Source organism: Stylophora pistillata, chromosome 1, assembly GCF_964205215.1.
Source record: "Stylophora pistillata chromosome 1, jaStyPist1.2, whole genome shotgun sequence".
NCBI lineage: Eukaryota > Metazoa > Cnidaria > Anthozoa > Scleractinia > Pocilloporidae > Stylophora > Stylophora pistillata.
The window spans coordinates 9,343,500-9,360,388 of NC_142519.1; the positions used below are offsets into that span (position 1 = coordinate 9,343,500).

At 37.5% G+C, this 16,889-nt stretch overlaps 1 protein-coding gene and 1 pseudogene across 3 annotated transcripts; one reads left to right on the top strand and one right to left on the bottom strand.

Annotated features, from left to right (window-relative positions):
• Positions 1-305: 305 nt before the first annotated feature.
• LOC111326722 (protein lin-54 homolog) lies at positions 306-11,637 on the bottom strand. Its single transcript, XM_088734679.1, has 15 exons — positions 11,479-11,637; positions 9,746-10,034; positions 8,293-8,795; positions 7,786-7,953; positions 6,562-6,653; positions 6,285-6,359; positions 5,877-5,979; positions 5,228-5,281; positions 4,503-4,530; positions 4,359-4,411; positions 4,046-4,145; positions 3,282-3,381; positions 2,664-2,745; positions 1,593-1,686; positions 306-759 (listed from the first exon to the last, which is right to left on the bottom strand). The coding sequence occupies exons 2-15, from the start codon at positions 10,017-10,019 to the stop codon at positions 755-757; spliced, it is 1,731 nt and encodes a 576-aa protein (XP_088590805.1). The 5' UTR covers positions 10,020-10,034; positions 11,479-11,637; the 3' UTR covers positions 306-754.
• An 81-nt stretch (positions 11,638-11,718) lies between these two features.
• Positions 11,719-16,556, top strand: LOC111326764 (peroxiredoxin-like 2A; annotated as a pseudogene). Of its 2 annotated transcripts, XR_015992123.1 has the most exons (6): positions 11,740-11,876; positions 12,401-12,516; positions 13,049-13,294; positions 13,573-13,707; positions 15,019-15,061; positions 15,710-16,556. The product of XR_015992123.1 is annotated as a peroxiredoxin-like 2A, transcript variant X2 (transcript). The 2 variants fall into 2 exon arrangements; XR_015992119.1 differs by lacking the exon at positions 12,401-12,516 and having other exon boundaries at positions 11,719-11,876.
• The last annotated feature ends 333 nt before the right edge of the window (positions 16,557-16,889 follow it).

Consider the following 16,889-nt stretch of genomic DNA (forward strand, 5'->3'; position numbering starts at 1 on the left):
AACCAAAAACAACAACTGCACGACTGTTTACAGGCGGGATAACGAAAAGCTCCCCAAACCCCACTTCCCAGTTTTCATCCAGCTATCCACTTCAGCCCTTCCCGATGACTCAAACGGGCGTGCGAGGACGCTGGAAAAAATTGACGGGCGGATTTACACGCGGGTATGATCTTCTTCAGCAAGCGCTCTACTATTCTACTCGTTCGGGCAAAGTGACGTCAGGGTACCCCAACGAGCCCTCTCAATTATTCTGCAAAAATCGCGACAAAACCGACAAAAAACTAAGAAGGAAAAGGCTTTCCATATCTATTAACAGGCTTTTATTCTTGGATGGACAACAACAAACAACAGTGAATTGAGTTGAAATGCACATGACGTACAAAGATGATCCGTTACAATCACCAACCAACGCCTACTCTTAAAAATTATCTAACGTCCCAGACGTTTCCTTGTAATTTTCGTGTCTGCGGGTTTTTCCTCAGAGGTCCCACGAGTGTCCCGCACGACACGCGCACCACAAGGATAGCAAGTTTAGTCAACACAGCATTATATTTACACTGCGCGTTAAAAATTGTTAACCGGCGAAAAATGTTTCAAACTTTCTATTTACACTACTATAGGTAAATGCTAAAAATTCAGACGACGACGTCCACTTTCCAGAGCCGGAAATAGACGATAATAAAATCCGCATATAGACGATAAGTTATAGGGTAATCCCTGCACGCAGGATTGGCTGCACTACCAGGAACAGGAATCACTCTGTCAAGAAAATTGAGTGCAAAGAACGACAATCAAAACATACCAATTAAACGACACCAACAGTACAAGATGAGCATTGACGTATCATGTTCGTCAAATGTTTCTCAAATGGACAGCAGGGATGACGCAGTGGAGAGCACTCGCCTCCCACCACTGTGGCCCGGGTTCGATTCCCGGAGCTGGCGTCACATGTGGGTTAATTTAATTTAATTTAGTCCATTTTCGCTGCATTAAGTTTTGCAGTGGGGAAGGACTAGAAAGGAACAGAGGAACCATTTTGTGCTAGTCCACCCTCCCACCCAGTCCACCCTCCCATCCTTCCCATCCCATCCCACCCCAGGGGAGGACATCCATTACACAGTAATCTCGTATGTAGGAAATTAACGTCTCCTACCCCAACCCTGCAGGAGACGGGACCTCCATTTATTCGTCCCAATCCGAGAGGACTAGAATATCTAACCATTTCTTGATGTTATAGAAAGGTAACAAATTCTTCTCAATTATTTTAAGACCCGGAGTGTTAGTCCGGCCGGGGCTCGAACCCTCGACCTCCCGCACAACATTCCAGCGCTCTATCCATTGAGCTAACCGGGAGGCGGGTTGAGTTTGTTGTTGGTTCTCGTCCTTGCTCCGAGGGTTTTTCTCCGGGTGCTCCGGTTTTCCTCCCTCCGCAAAAACCAACATTCCAAATTCCAATTCGATCTGGAAACAGTGGACAAGAAGAGCCACCGAGTAAAATGTCCATTGCTAAATCATTATTATTTATTATTCAGTAGTGAGAATCACATGGTAGCTCACAAAGCTTTGTCACAGGACAAGCCAAACAAACCCACCTTTCGTCCCATTTGCCGTGTGGATAATCTGCAGCAAGCACCGGCCAAATTCTTCAAGAATCGTCTTTTCTATCTCTGCCTGGGACTGTCCCATCTGATGGTAAAAACACAAAAGTCCACCAATTATTCAGGTGAAGGTTACAGAGAAAGGGAGGAGAGGGTGAGCAAAGGAATTGTCCTGAGAGTATAGAGAGGATGAATCGACGAGACTGATGCGGTTCCACAAAGGCCGCATCATATGCATCTCGCATGTTGTTTGAAAATGTTTGTAGAGAGCACAAAGACGCTGCAGGGTATGTTCTGGTATGCAAAAAATTGCGAAACGGGATCGGAATTTTCTGATATTCTTGGATGTGAGTGATTCAATTGTAACTTCATATGGAATGCCTTTGAGGTGAAATAGGTCTTTTCGCTAGTTTGTTTCTCCCTTGTTTACGGAAAAAGTGAGTTTCGAACTTCCTTTCGTGTTGCCTAAAGATTTGTCTAAGCCATGGTCCTGTGTTCGATAAGCCTGCTACAGAAACATTTTATAAAATATTTAAGATAGCACGCGCGCTCTGAGAAATATTTAATGAAGCCAATAAAGGGCTTTATCGTCTTTTATTTTATGGCTGCGTCTCACAAGGACTGGGAACTACCGAATTCACGAATTTGATTGGCTGAAATCAATATTGAAAGCGGTCTAGATTTTTCCATCTAGACCGGCATCTAGACCGGTCTAGAAAAAAAAAGGTACAAAGAATATAAAAAATTGGCATATAAGACACAGCCATATAATAAACATCTTATTGACAGAGCTAGGTCGGTCTTTATGGGAGAATCTTGACCTCAGTCGCTGGTACAGACCTCACTGCGTTTGGTCAGTACTGGCGACCTCGGTCAAGATTCTCCCATACAGACCTCCCGCTCGGTTAATAAGAACTAAGTACTAATAGGGGCTCGGGGTCACGTTGCACAATCACCGTTGACTAAAATAGTGACAGCATACACCACTTCGAATCTTCCCTTGCAAACTGATTACACGTTCACACTTAAATGAGAACACGAAAATAAAGAAGGCGGTTAAAGTACATTTTCCGCCTCTGAGGCTTGCTCCAGGAGACACTGGCAGGTTGCTTGTACCACTTCATCTGTTACAAACGAGAAGGGAAGTCTGAAAATAAAACAACAAGAGAAACACATGAGATTCCTCCAGAAAGGATAAGTTCCCTGGATTTCATTTAAAATATAAATTTACATCTCATATAACATAACAGTGTGTGCACTAAAATCCAGGCCAACCACACACAAAAAAAAAATTGAGAGGATTTCTTTGACACATTGCATGAACTAATTTAAGGGTGACACTCTTCTCTGCTTCTTTTGTTTTTATATATTTTTTTAACATGTAAATCAGCCAACGACCTTGTAGAAACTATGTGCACCCGATAGAGATTTCACTTTAAACTCCCACGACCAGTAAGCAAGTGGAAGTTCTTGCAAACCCACGCCTTCAACTTTCAATTGACCAATACCATGCTGGTACATACATCATCACTATACGAGCAAGATGAGATTCCCCGCCAGTTGATTATCTGAATTTGAAAATTTTAGAATCTATTGTTACAAAGCTGGCCTCTGATTAGGTGGCTCTAGTTTAAGGAGAAGCACTTTATCCTCTGGCGCACTCAAGTTAAGCTTAAAACTGACCTTTCTCCAGAGTTTGTTAAGAAAGTTGGGCGGGACGGGAGGTCTTCTATTTGAGACTCCAACTTAGTCCTGGCAGCATTCTGTTGCTTCACACGAACCTCTGGAAAAAACCCAATTACAAAAGTGGAGTTAACTTTGTCATCTATGTCGACAAAAGTGACCAAACCAACCCCATCTAAAATCCCTACATGTACACTATATATATCTTTATATATGTCCTTTAAAAACGTGTGCATGTTTTTCTTTGGCTTGCACATTCCCATATTAAAATGAATATGCGAAGTTGAGTCACAGTTAAAACCTAGTTGCTACTAAAAAAAAAAAATCACATGCTAGTAAGCCTCACTTTCCCCTAGCCCATTCTTATTTTAGAACCCTGTGGAGGACTTGCCTAGGAGAACTTTACTCATAAGGAAAGTCAGTTTGTTCTGGTCAAATGGGTAGGTGATTTTATTGCCTCCTATTATCTTCTCTACAATGTCATTAATTCAATCCTTCTCATGCCCTTTGGCACAGGAGGCATTAAAATACAACTTGTGAGAATTTCAGTTACATGACTTTAAAGACAGTTACATGTATCCAACATAAGGATAGCAATTAAAAAAAAAAAACCATGAAACTGAGAAGCATGGCAATTTTCAAATTGGGACTTGCAAAGTTAATTAGCAAATCAAAATAACCTCTTCTGATTAAATTTTCAAAAACACTTGATCAGGGTAACAACTGTTAGAATTAAAAGCCTCACAAATGGAATGTTTTCTTACCAGCAGCATCTGCCAAGTGCATGAGAGTTTTTCTCTCAGGACTTTCCTCAAAATTTTTACATCCTGTGCATTTACAAAGATTCGTACATAAAATCTTGGCCTGTAAAATATTAACACAAAAGGGTTAAATTACAATCTAAACAGGTTGTATTGTAATTACTAAAGATTGATAAAACTAACTAATCCTAAGTCAATAAAACTGCTTCTCCTATGAAAAAATTGGTATCCTCTTTGCAACTTATGGTCAATATTGTACATATGGAAGTGCAGACTTTGAATGCAGATCTTTCTTAAATAAAAAAAATATGCATACCTCATAGCATTCACAGTAGTTCTTGAGGCATCCTGAACGCTTACAATGGCAACCTATGTGAAACAATTAAGTTCATAAGATAACAATATGAACCACTTGTGAAGTAAACTACAACAGCAGAACAAACCTGTCAAAACATCTCACCTTTGTTATGCCGTCTATCAGAATCACCCTGAAAATTTAAAGAGATTACATGTAGTTTAGGGAACTTGTCTTAGAATGACACATTAGCTCATGCACGGAGGACTGCAGCTTTACACTCTTATCTAGGTGCACTAAATGGAGTACAAATTGCATGTGGGTCAAGTTCAAACATCTCAGAACATAATATGATTATTTGAACAATTGGTTATTTTGTATAGTAATGCTATGCAAGCGTTACACAAGATATGTTACAAACAGGCTGGTTAACCGCTTTTCTATTGGCTTCCCTTTTCCCACCTTGTGAGAAATGCATTTATGAAATAGAGCAGTTAGATAATTATAAATAATTTGATGCTGTACTGCTGAGTATTTTTTTCTTGTTTTCACTTCCTGTTTGTATTTTGACTTGCTCTGCTAGCTCATCTAATTATGGTACAACTTGTGAAAACACTTGGAGATATTACACACCAAAATATTTAATAAGAGATAAATATTTCCTACAAGTAGTAAAACAGCTCAGATGTCAGCATGGTATAACCTCTAGCAAATAAGACTCATATTCACAAGAAGGATTTTGAAATAAACAAGGTTTATAATGTCTACATCAACCATGACACATTGTGAATCATTGATAAAAAGTGAAAAAAATCTTCAATCAAACATAACAATTCCTACTGATACAAAGACCAACTTTGAGCATTAAACATAAGGAATGAAGCCCTTACCCTTCCTTTTCCAATTTTTGGGTGAAAAGCTTGAGGATTTCTCTCTAAACAAGCCTGAAACATATACAGTGTTTAAAGTTAGAGGGACATGTTAATATAACTGGGATGCTTTTGTGCTGATTATCACAAAGAGACAAAAAGGTACACACAAAAAAAAAAAGGAAGTAAAGCTTAGACAGGGGTTTCATCAAGAGCTGGGCACTGGGCAAATTGATCGGTTTTGAGGATGGTTTTGCCCACCTGGTTTGACAATCTGGAGGAAAGTTTATCTTATAAAGAAGTTCAGTTCAAAAAGTTTAGCCTGCCTGTGAAAACCAGTTGCCCTCCTGCTGAAAACATTAATAAAACCCCTGTTAGATCACTCTGTCCATGTGCAACTTACTACTACAAAGGACAAGATCAACAGTTTCCTTAAAAACTAATTTAAATGTTACTTCTAGAGAAATGTTTGTGCAGCATCAGCAGGCATACGTGGCAAATCCTTCCTCACATATTTCAGCATAGTAGAGGTAAACTAAGAAGCTGCTGTATTGTTTTTAAAGAGGTTAATGTTTGTTGCATCAGTACTTCCTGGAACATAGTGGAGATTGGTGGGTTCTATTTATGTCTATAGGATAAGATTGGGGTACATGTAGATGTTTGCTCAAACCTTAATGGCCTTGCTCCTCTCCTTTTCATGGTCCATATTGTTACAGCAATTGACACAATTGCAATTGCTGCAGAATTCTCCATTTGCAAAACAATCACAGTACCTAACAGAATCATACACATAGCAGAAAGGGTGAACTCTGGTAACCATGAGGTCAATATTAACTTGTACAATGTAAGTAGATATTTTACAATTAAACTGGAGGGAAGACCCTCTGGTAGGAAAAAAGGTGTCAAGTTTTCATTGAAACTTCTTACAAATAATACCCGTTAATAATCATGCTACGGCATTGTTCACTTGCTTATAAGAATCCAAGACCACATATGCATCCAATACTTTCTACAAGTTCTTCCAATCTTATTTACAAGTGTCAGTAAGGACTCTATATTGGAATCGTACAGCACTTACAATTTAAGACATTGTGACTTTGTGCAGTTACAAGGCTTGCGAGGTCTGTTGGGAGGTGATGATTCAGGAGAACTCCTACAAGTAAATAAAGGCAAACCAAACACCACCATGATACAAGAGACATCTATTCATGACAAATGACTTATCTGCATCAAAATTTCTGAATCAATGCAAAACAAAGGCAGGGCTCTAGCTGTTGAACAAATATTGCTCCCTTAAGTCACTTCTGCTGTACCCAGTAATTGTCACAATGAAATCCAGCAGTTGACATACTTACCCATTTACAGTCATTCCTCCCTGAGCTTGAGTATTTAAGGCATTAGCCTGTAAAGGTACTGCAATAGGAAAACCTCCAGAAGCAAGAGCTTGCTGAAAATCAAAAGGAAAACAATACAAAACCAGTTTGAGAAGAGAGAGTCTTTTGTGCTGCGAGTCCTGATTCAACAACGGGATTATTTACTTATTTATTAAAAAATACTTAAAGAGGGAGCCCCACTCAACATAGCAGTTTTCAGTGAGGCCCTCAAAATTAACAATGTATAAAATAAGTAATCACTTAATTCATAAGTAAAACTCACAGTGGAAATTATGAAATATCTAAAATATGACATGAACAGAAAATAATAAAATTGATGTGCAAGAGATGACACACTAAAGGAACCTAGTAAGATTCAAAATATTTAAGCAATGAAATTTTAAAAGCATCATAGGGTCTAGACATCACATGTCTTCTGGAAGGGAATTCCAGTCCGTCAATGTACTATTAAAGGATCTGAGTAGACCTCAGTTCGTGTTTGATCTCATAGATCTAATAATTTCCTTGGAGCGAGTGTTATGGCTATGATTGATTTTGACTCTTCCTTAATCCTTTCACTCCTAAGATCTCATTGGAAATTCTCTCTATTGCCTGCCGCACCATTATTATGATATTAGTTTAAAGAATGTGGTTTCAGACTGACTAATAATTCCCATAATCGATGTTTTTCTTTATTCTCATTGCCTTTCTGGATGATTTTGTGTTGAAATTGTGAGGTGAAATTCTGTCCTGCTCCCTTTTGCGAGTAAAAGAGTTAAAAATTACTCCTAGAGATGTTTACTATGCTAATCCACTTTGGTTTACCCACCTCCCCCCTGCCCTTGAATCAGTCTATGGGATTCTAAAAAAGTTTTCTGGGACCAATTTTTCCACCTAGGTGGATATAGCCTCTGTGAAAATGAAGTGTTTCACCCACAGATAAAGTGCTTTGACCTTTGTCAGAGATTGATTCAATACCTCAATAGCCCATTTCTGAATTACCCTTGGCCTCATTTTCAAAACGAGTCCTGGTGCTCATCCTTTCATATCATTATAAATTTTCATTCACATGCAAATTAAACTCATTTTCACAAGAATGATTGAGTACCAGGCCTCATTCTGAAAAAGAAGCCAAAAGTAATTCAGAAATGGCCTACTGAAGCAGCTAATTGTCTGTATGGACACAAGCCTTTCTCTCGCACATACCTGAGGAAGATAAACTACCCCGCCACTAATTACACCATGGGGAAACTGAAGGCTGCCTGAGGCTCCTGCGGTTGTTATCTGTGGTATTGTAGAGGGTAGGGCTGGCACAATGAGTCTTTGTTGCTGAGCCCCACTGCCTACTTGTGTCTGGACTGGCTTTGGTGCCAGCTGACAAAAGAATAAAAAAAAAAAAAGGAAAGCAAACAGTATTCACCACTACAATCATAATCACCACATTTCACCTTACTCATCTACAAATAATGGTCACAAAATGTCTAATGGTCTTAAAATGTGTCCATACATTTCTCTTAAAATTCCACTGAAAAGCCAGAACAAAGCACTAAAAAGTGTAAATATTGAGAAGGCAGAAAAATGGAACCACAATATTTTTTATGAATGCACCATTACTTTAGTTTAAGGCATGATATAAATGATTTAACAAGCTTGCAAATTACACTATCAGTAACCTAGGACACAACCTTTTTTTTTTAACTAAATATGATCTACCTGCTGAGGAACTTGCGCAGTCTTCTCCACGGCAGGAGCAATATTTCTTACTTGCACGGTAGGTGTTGTTAATTGTACAGCCTGTCCAGTTGGAACTGCTGATACCATGTTCACTTTAGGAGCAATGTGCCGCACACCAGAGACAGATCCAGCGGGGGCAGCTATTGTGAACTGAGGGGCTGTGCCTGTTTGTACCTTTGACAAAGATGTAGTTGCAACACTAATGGGAACCAATTTTTGGAATTGCACTGGAATAGTTTGCTTGCTTGGAGAACCTCCTGTTTTAGGCGCAATATGTTGTTTATTTGGAAATGGCTGTACATGAACCAAGGTACATGTTATGTTGCCAGCAGAGCTAGAGTTTGTCTGTCCACCTGTAAGTGCTGTACCTCCCCTTGATATGGGTGTCAGCTTGATGGGACTACCAGAGATAACAACTAAGGGAGGCTTTGACTGGGCAGCCGTTGTAATAGTTCGTGCTGCTGTGGTTGCTATGGTAGTGGCTGTGAAAAAAGGGCAATAGTCCATTTTGCAGTTGCATGCTTTGTTGCCAAGACTTTGAACAGGAATGAGGCTAAGGGTAACCTTGTTATGATACAGACTTTGCTGCTTTTCAAATGTAAATTACTTTGTTATCATGCTAACTAGATACTGGTCCCCATCACCTATCACAACAAGATCACCTTCAGCCTCACTCCAGATCAAAGACTTGGCAACTAAGTAAACAATCATAAAATGGCTTACTATAGATTAAAAAGTCAATGCTATTTTCCAATGTACATTTAATTACACTGTAACTATTTCAAATTTGATTTGTATTTCTCCTTTTTTCAGGTTATAGTGATGAATGTGGGGAGACGACAAATAAATACCACAAAGGTTGGACCATGATGCATGCTGTATAATTTGTGAGTTGCCTTTAGTCTATTTTCAAAATTTAACACAATCTCTGTAGTTGGTTCTCTGAATGATCAAAGAAGTGACACCAAAAATTACCAATAGATTGTTATTTCCAATTTCACTGATATCTTTTTATCAGTTTGCTTATGGAGTTATGAAAAATATTCTCAAAAAATGTATTTAATGCCCATCACTGTTTGATGCACTCTGGAGTGAGCCAAGGATACAGGGTCTTCTGCACATGTTGAGGCTTACAGGGAAACTTTCTCTTCTTGAGAGATACTGTGAAATTGTTTTTCAATTTTCCTCCCTTCCCTCCACCCCCCCTATAAACTTGCAAAGTTGAAAGACATTCTTGAAATAAGATTTAGAAGAAAAGCCAAACAAATTTTTCAAGCTAAACCAAGCAAAAATTATTGGTTGTTTGTTTGCTTTTCTTTTCATCACCAGTACTGCTCGCCCTTGTTTTCCAGGCTTGAATCACTGTGATGTTCCTTGCTCATGGTAATTGCGTGACAAAAATTTAGATTTCTCTCTGAAAAATCACACTGACCTTGAGTAACAGCACATTGTTGCTTCTGAACTTCTGGTTTAGGTTGTATGAAAAATATTTGAGGTTCTGGTGCAGGCACAGTTGCTGCAGGTCCTGCCCTGGTTGCCACCATTCCTGAAGGTATGGTTACCACACCTGTGGTTTTTGCAGTTGCATTCTGTGCTGCTGTTGTGATATTGGTAGTGGACGCTGTTGTCGTTGCTGTTGTGGTCGATAGTGGTGTCGGATATGCATCATCAATAGGTTCTTGCTTAACTGTAATTATTTTCTCCATAAAAGATGAAATTCCCTAATTGAGAAAACAATTAAACAAAACACTACTATTAGCATGTTAATCTGTTGTTAGAGTAGGCTTTCAACAAAAAACATTAGAAAAGCTGAAGCAAAAGGGACACTGATTTATAACCACTAGCAAAATTAATTGCTCAAACATACTGAAACATACTTTCAGTGATGTTAAGTTATTTTTACCAATTTGCAAAAAATATATAAGAAGTTCAAAAACTCCTGAAATTCGTTACTTAACTGACTCAGAATAACATGAGCTGGGAATAATTTGTTGTTCCCATAAATTACATAAAAGAGGACTACCTCTAACAACTACAAAAGTCATAAAATTTAACTGGATGTCAGTAAATACGTTCAGGAAAGAGACTCGCGTTGGATAAGGTTTCTGGAAGAAATGTAACAATAGTATCTGATTTGATCCTAACCAAAGATCGTGATACTAGTTATAGAGAAAGTCAATGTCATCTTTCACTGCAAGACTAATGGAGAAGTGTTCATTTCGGCATGAATAAGGTAATCTATCGAGTTACAGTGTTTACCCACAATATAGAGAAAGGTCGGAGCAGCGAATTATTAAATTCGTCCCCTGACCTTGGATGAACTACCTATCCCCTAAATCCATTTTGCTAGAGTTTGCACATCGTGGAAAATCAAATTTACCCGTCATGTTCAAAGTGCAAGGCAAGTTTGAGATACAAAACATACAGACTTTATTGGACCCTTTCGAATAAAGTTCTAACACGTACTAACAAGCTAATCGAAAGCTTACGATTGTTTACTGAACATAGGGCAAAATATCAACTACAATTATACGATATCATTCTTTAACATCAGTCAGTTTACGTAGTTTCCCACTTCTGAAGTAGAAGTTAGAAGCATTTTAGGCACATCACGAAGTTTTACATCGAAATAGTCCGTATTTCACAGCAGCATTTAAAGAATGGGAGACATTTCATTAAAATCCCACCATGCGAAAATCGAAACTTTCCGTTCGATCCCCATATAATTTTAGCAAACAGTCGACGTGTTTGATACCCATACTTATCAATAATATCAAACTTCGAAAAAGTGGCCATAAGTTCATTTTATTGCAGTTAAAGACGCAACGGAAAACGGACAGCAAATGCAATCAAAAGAACCCACCACAAAGGGAATAAGAATAATCCATTGCAGGCTTAAAAGTTTACAATTAAAACATAAATTTTTGCGGCGTTGTAGGAGGCACCCTGACACTTGAAATTTACGCAAACACTAAAGCGATTATTATGAAAACTAAATTAAGATAAAACGATGAGTTAAAAGTCAGGGGTAGAAATCTAACATCATGATCGCGAAAGAAACGCAAGACTTCGTCCACCGGCCATGGTCGCCAAGAGAAACAGTGCCGATTCTTTCGCGATGGGCAGTCCTTCGAGAGACATGGCCCCTAAACAACCCCTAATTACCTGTAAGATGCATCGATCTCAAACAGTGTCCAAAACAAGCCTCCTTTGCAAGCCAAAATCCCATGAAAACAGCGTAGTAAAGAAACTCAATTTACACCAGTCCTCGGACATCTTGTTGTTCAAAATCACGCGCTTTTGCCAGCTAAAGAAATCATCCCATAATGCATCGGTGTTAAGTGTGTGCTGATTGGACAGAAAGACAAAAGCTCAGGATTTTAGACGTTTTTATTGGTTCTTTGTTTACGAAGGAATTTCGTGGGCCTGTCGATTTTTCGAAGTCTGAAACTAATGGCGGTCTTCCTGCGTGTGACCTGGAGGGAAGATTAAAATTATCTGCACTTCACCGACGAATTAGATCCTGACATGTACAGTGGCTAACAGCATAAGGTTTTTCAAAGGTATTTTGTCATGTCATGTTAAGTGATCCAGCTGAAGAAGGCAAAAATGAGAGAGAGCCAAATGATTCTCAGCTTAGCGCAGATTCAGAACTTAATTATTATTCAAGCAAAATGGTCCTCCACGTTTGATATTACTCAGACGTTATTGTCGATATCTTATTGCACACCTATATTTGCAATTATGAAAATTTTATCACAATAGCAAGGTCTTTCGAAGGAAATCTTAGTCGATTTTTTTTATTCTCATGGAACTGAATCGAGGGGGTGTGGTTGTTTGTGTTTGGGGCAGTTCAGAGGGGTTATATGTTACGTAAGCCGGAGCAAGGGAGGCAGTTCGAAATTATTCTTTTCTCTGAGTCAGCACAGTAATCCTACTTGCATGAAAAATGGGCCAGCTAGATTAAGCGAGTTACCTTTAATTTCTCTTTACGAAAGTGACTTGCATGGTTGTCTAGCCCAATGTGAATTGTGACCCTTAAAAATAGGCAAAGAAGCACCACTTTCATAACCATTGCATTCCACAGATGTGCTGTGGCACCAGAAGTAGACTCAGACCTGCAAATTTCCTTTCGATTCAGCATCAGACTTCTTCTTGTCCTAAACTTTGCACTGACTTTGCAGAACGTGGATAATTAGCTGAGTGAGGGAGTTATTGTTTTGATCTGGCTTTCTATCAGACCTTTCTTTACTAAGTCCAGTACCAGGCTCTATACCTTGGTCTTGCACCTGACGGTTCCAGTACTTTGTCATTCTAAGTCACCAGGTGGTTTACTAAAATTCACTTGTTTCTACAAAGCCATGTTAATGCTGTTTTGGAAAAGCTGATTTTGGTTGTGTTTTCATTCAAGATTGAGATATTAATAGCTTTGAAATTCAGACAATTGAGGTGTCAGGGAAAGACACAGAATGGATTTTAGGTGAAGACCCTAGAATTTTACTCTGGGTCTGTAAAGTTAACAAAACTTTGGAGAAACAGGCCCTTAGCCCTTTTTATCTGGAAAGTTTGTCAGACTAGAAACCTCTCCCATCCCTCTCTCTAAAGACTTCCAATGCTTTTGTGGTAATTTTGAATTGCTGTGTTTCCAGACGAATGCTCAAATAACACTAGGCCATGAACATTGTTTTTTAATCTAGATCACTTCGGATAATTCATAATTTTTTGTTGATTACAGGCCGCTTTGTTTACCAAGATGGCCTGGCTGCTTGGTGCAGGTGGGATAGCGGCTCTTGCAAGTTATGTCTATTCTAACTGGGACTGGTACAAAAACAGTGCACGGCCTGATTTAGCTTACTTAAAAGCCATTAAACTCAAGACTTTAGACGGATCAGGAAAAGAAGTGATGGCATCTGACCTTTGGCAGAATGGTGGAGCAGTCATAATGGTGGTGCGACGGCCAGGATGACAATTGTGCAGAGAGGTTAAATATTCTTCTTTTCAAAATGTTATGTACAAGTGAAGATTTATGGTTGCAGCATGCATGTGTTGAGAAGTAAAGTCCTCCAGTATAACAAAATAGCCTTAAAGGATGCTTGTGATTTGGGCTTTTTATTTGGATTATTTTAGAGTGAAAGGTTTCTGGGTTTTTTTTTTTTTAGCAATAGCACCCTCCAATGATACACAATATGCACTTATAAGAGATATATTGCACTTGATTTTTGCTTTTTCATGTCAGTATCTGTATTGATATTTCCTTAGGAAGCTTTAGAGCTGTCCTCTCTGAAACCTGAGCTGAACCAGAGGGGTGTAAACCTTGTGGGTGTGGTTCATGAAGAAATGGGAGTAAAACAGTTTCAACCATACCTAAATTCTACAATTTACCTTGATAAAGAGGTAAACTAAGACAGTTAGACCTGCATCTTATTGTAATTATTGTTTAATTATTATTTATTTTTTAATAATTGAACTTTTTTAATTTTAAGTTTTTTAGGTAAATAGTCCTTTAATGTATATAGATATGCTTATATATCTAGTTTATAGATCATTAATTTTTTTTGTTTATATAGAGTATTTTTCTAACATTAAGTTGTCAAGTGTTTTTAACATGAGCCACCAGCTTAGATTAGGCAACTACTTCCTGCATTATTGACTTTAAATAAATTATTATTATTATTATTATTATTGTTATTATTATCTGTTGTTATTATTATTGTTATTATTATCATTAATTTTTTTTTGTTTATATAGAGTATTTTTCTAACATTAAGTTGTCAAGTGTTTTTAACATGAGCCACCAGCTTAGAAGATTAGGCAACTGCTTCCTGCATTATTGACTTTAAATAAATTATTATTATTATTATTGTTATTATTATCTGTCAAATGAAATGATGTAGTGGGTGTAAAATAACATTTTTTTGAATGCACCTTTTGTGTCTTACCATCAGGCCTTTTTCGATATTTTAAAGTTCAAACTTGGCTCCAAGGCTTGGGGGAATAAAATAAAGGAAATGACATGGAGGTTTAGAGATAAAAAGTTAATTTCTTGTTTTTTCACCCCCAGCCTCCGAGCCATGTTAGAATTTTAACATACAGAAAATGGCTTATTAAAAGTGATGTTTGTGGAGGGTTATGAAGTGGAAAGAGGCTCATAAGATGAACCTATGAAGAATTACATGGCTAAAACATTCTTCCAAGTTTCTTTTTAAAATTGAGCTGAGGGTTTCCTAAGAAATTTTCTAAAAAATTCCTAAAAAATTGTCCTAAAAAATTTTATAATTATTTATAATTTATAATTTTTATTTATAATTTATATTTATAATTTTATAACCTTAGCATATTCTTAATTTTAGTACTTTAATCTTTAAGTTAGTGCTTTATATGCTTCTTTACATCTACATTGCAAATTATTATTATTATTTTTTTTATCTAATCTAAATGTATTTTTAGTCTGAGGACCCCCCCGGAAAACCACTCAATGTGATGGGAGTATCCTCTTTAAATATAATTTATTATTATTATAATTATTATTAAATGATCAACGATTTTTTCCGTTTTAATTTTCCTTGATAAAAAGAGAAATCTTGACTTGGTATACTCTACATAGGTGGAGAAGATTATGTTGAATTTACATGTCTGCTGCTAAATGTGATCCAGTTCATAGCTTTAACCAATTCTTGAAATGGTGTCCTATTTTTCTTACCTCAGAAAAAGTTTTATGGTCCCGAGCAAAGGTGGATGTTTCTTAGTGGTAAGTTTGTCTGTTGTGCTCAGTTTACAGCCAGACAAGGAGTTTGTTCATTCACTGAGTTTCAGGTTATCTACTGCATGAAACAGCCAGTATATATTGGAGTACAGTTGAACGTCTCCACAATGGCCACATTGAGGACATAAGAAGTGGGGGTTGTAGAGAGGTTGTAGAGAGGTTTAAATAAATGTATGGACAGCCAGGTGGGACCAATAAAAAGTAGCCTTTGTGGAGAGGTGGCCATTAGTGGAGGCTTGATTGTAGTTGGAATTAATCCAAATTAACTTGAATTCATGTAAAGAACAAGCATTTTCAATGGGTGTTCTATAAAATGTAGTATTCAACCCTATCACACCAAGAAATCGTTTCTAGAATATCGTTTGAGCAGGAGTGATGAGAGTAACCCAAACATGTTAACCAGGGGATTATCATTTGATCAGACACCAAAATCTCAGAACAAAATTTATATAAAATGTGTGACAGACAGAAATGAGAATTTTCATCAAGGTATTAGGGTTGATAAATTTCATGATGTAACATATTTACTGAAAGTACACAGTCCCAAACATACAAGGCATTGTCTTAAGACCAAGAACTTTATGAGTCACGTTTAGTCACAGTTTTGGCAAGAAAACTTTCTGTATTTTTCAGGTTTTTTACGACCAAGTGTGTGGAAATCATTATTTCGAGCCAGAGGGAAGGGAATTGAGGGCAACCTGAAAGGAGAAGGACGGCTCCTGGGTGGTGTGTTTGTGGTAGGACCTGGAGAGCAAGGCATATTACTTGATCATAAAGAAAAAGAGTTTGGTGACAAAGCTGACCTTCAAGCTGTTAGAGATGCAGTTTTGAAAATAAATTCAAATAATTAGTTACATGAACTGTCATTAATAAGTATTAATGTATTTATTTGAGAGCAACTAGAAGGATTATTTTGTAGAATAGTTTGTGATTTGTCATTGTGGAAAATAACACTTTCCAAAGAGAAATAATTTTATAGTCATTTGTCTGATGATGTAGTCACTGCAGATGTGGATCCCAACATTTCAAATGCGAACAACTTGACGGATATATTTTTTTAGATAATCAATTGTGATCACATATTTGTTAGATGAAAAGCTACCCTGCCCATGTTATTTTTTACCACTACTGTTGTTTTCTTTCAAAAGTTCCCCTCCTTCCACCCTACCTTGGGAACCACATAATTTTCTTGTATGTGATTTATTGTGAATCAAGAGTGATCAACCTAGCTATGTATTGTTATGAAAATTTGTTAATGAAGATGAAGCAAGTGACAGAAGATTGGAAACTTAAAAAACCCTCTTGGTGATCTTCATTGGTCTTGCTTATGACAGCTAAGATTCAATTGACATTTTGTTATGATCTTAGCTAGATGTTATTGCTTTGCAAGTGATGAAGTCACAAAAGAGGCAATTTTGTTAGTAACATGGTGATAATTTAGAAATGGTACAGAAGAAATAAAATATGAAAATTTTCTTTATATGTCTTTCATCTGTGCTTCATTATTAAATAAATGCTTTTCCTCTTTTTCTCTGACAAGATCCATGGAAATACTCCACTCACAGAGCTGCTACACTTCAGCAACTCTTTTCTAGTTACTTCTCCCCTCTAGATTGAGTTCGGATTTTTAGTCCTGATCCTCTACCCAACCTAGACGCTTTGTAGGTAATGTTTCTCTAATTGCACTACAAGCCTGTTTTTCAAGATAGAGCAGGCTTATGATAGCAGGTTGGATATGTTCAGACATGAGTTTGAAAAAGATTGTTTTATGATAAGTGGATGTGAGGTAATAGAAGATCGCTACCATACTCAT

What these genes read in the sequence shown, in the direction of transcription:
- LOC111326722 (XM_088734679.1), bottom strand. Translation starts at nt 10,019, where the DNA reads ATGGAGAAAATAATTACAGTTAAGCAAGAACCTATTGATGATGCATAT. An exon ending in CTGCGCAAGTTCCTCAGCAG is followed by an intron (nt 7,954 to 8,292) that starts GTAGATCATATT and finishes TTCTTTTGTCAG; the next exon opens with CTGGCACCAAAGCCAGTCCA. An exon ending in CAAAAATTGGAAAAGGAAGG is followed by an intron (nt 4,531 to 5,227) that starts GTAAGGGCTTCA and finishes TTAAATTTTCAG; the next exon opens with GGTGATTCTGATAGACGGCA.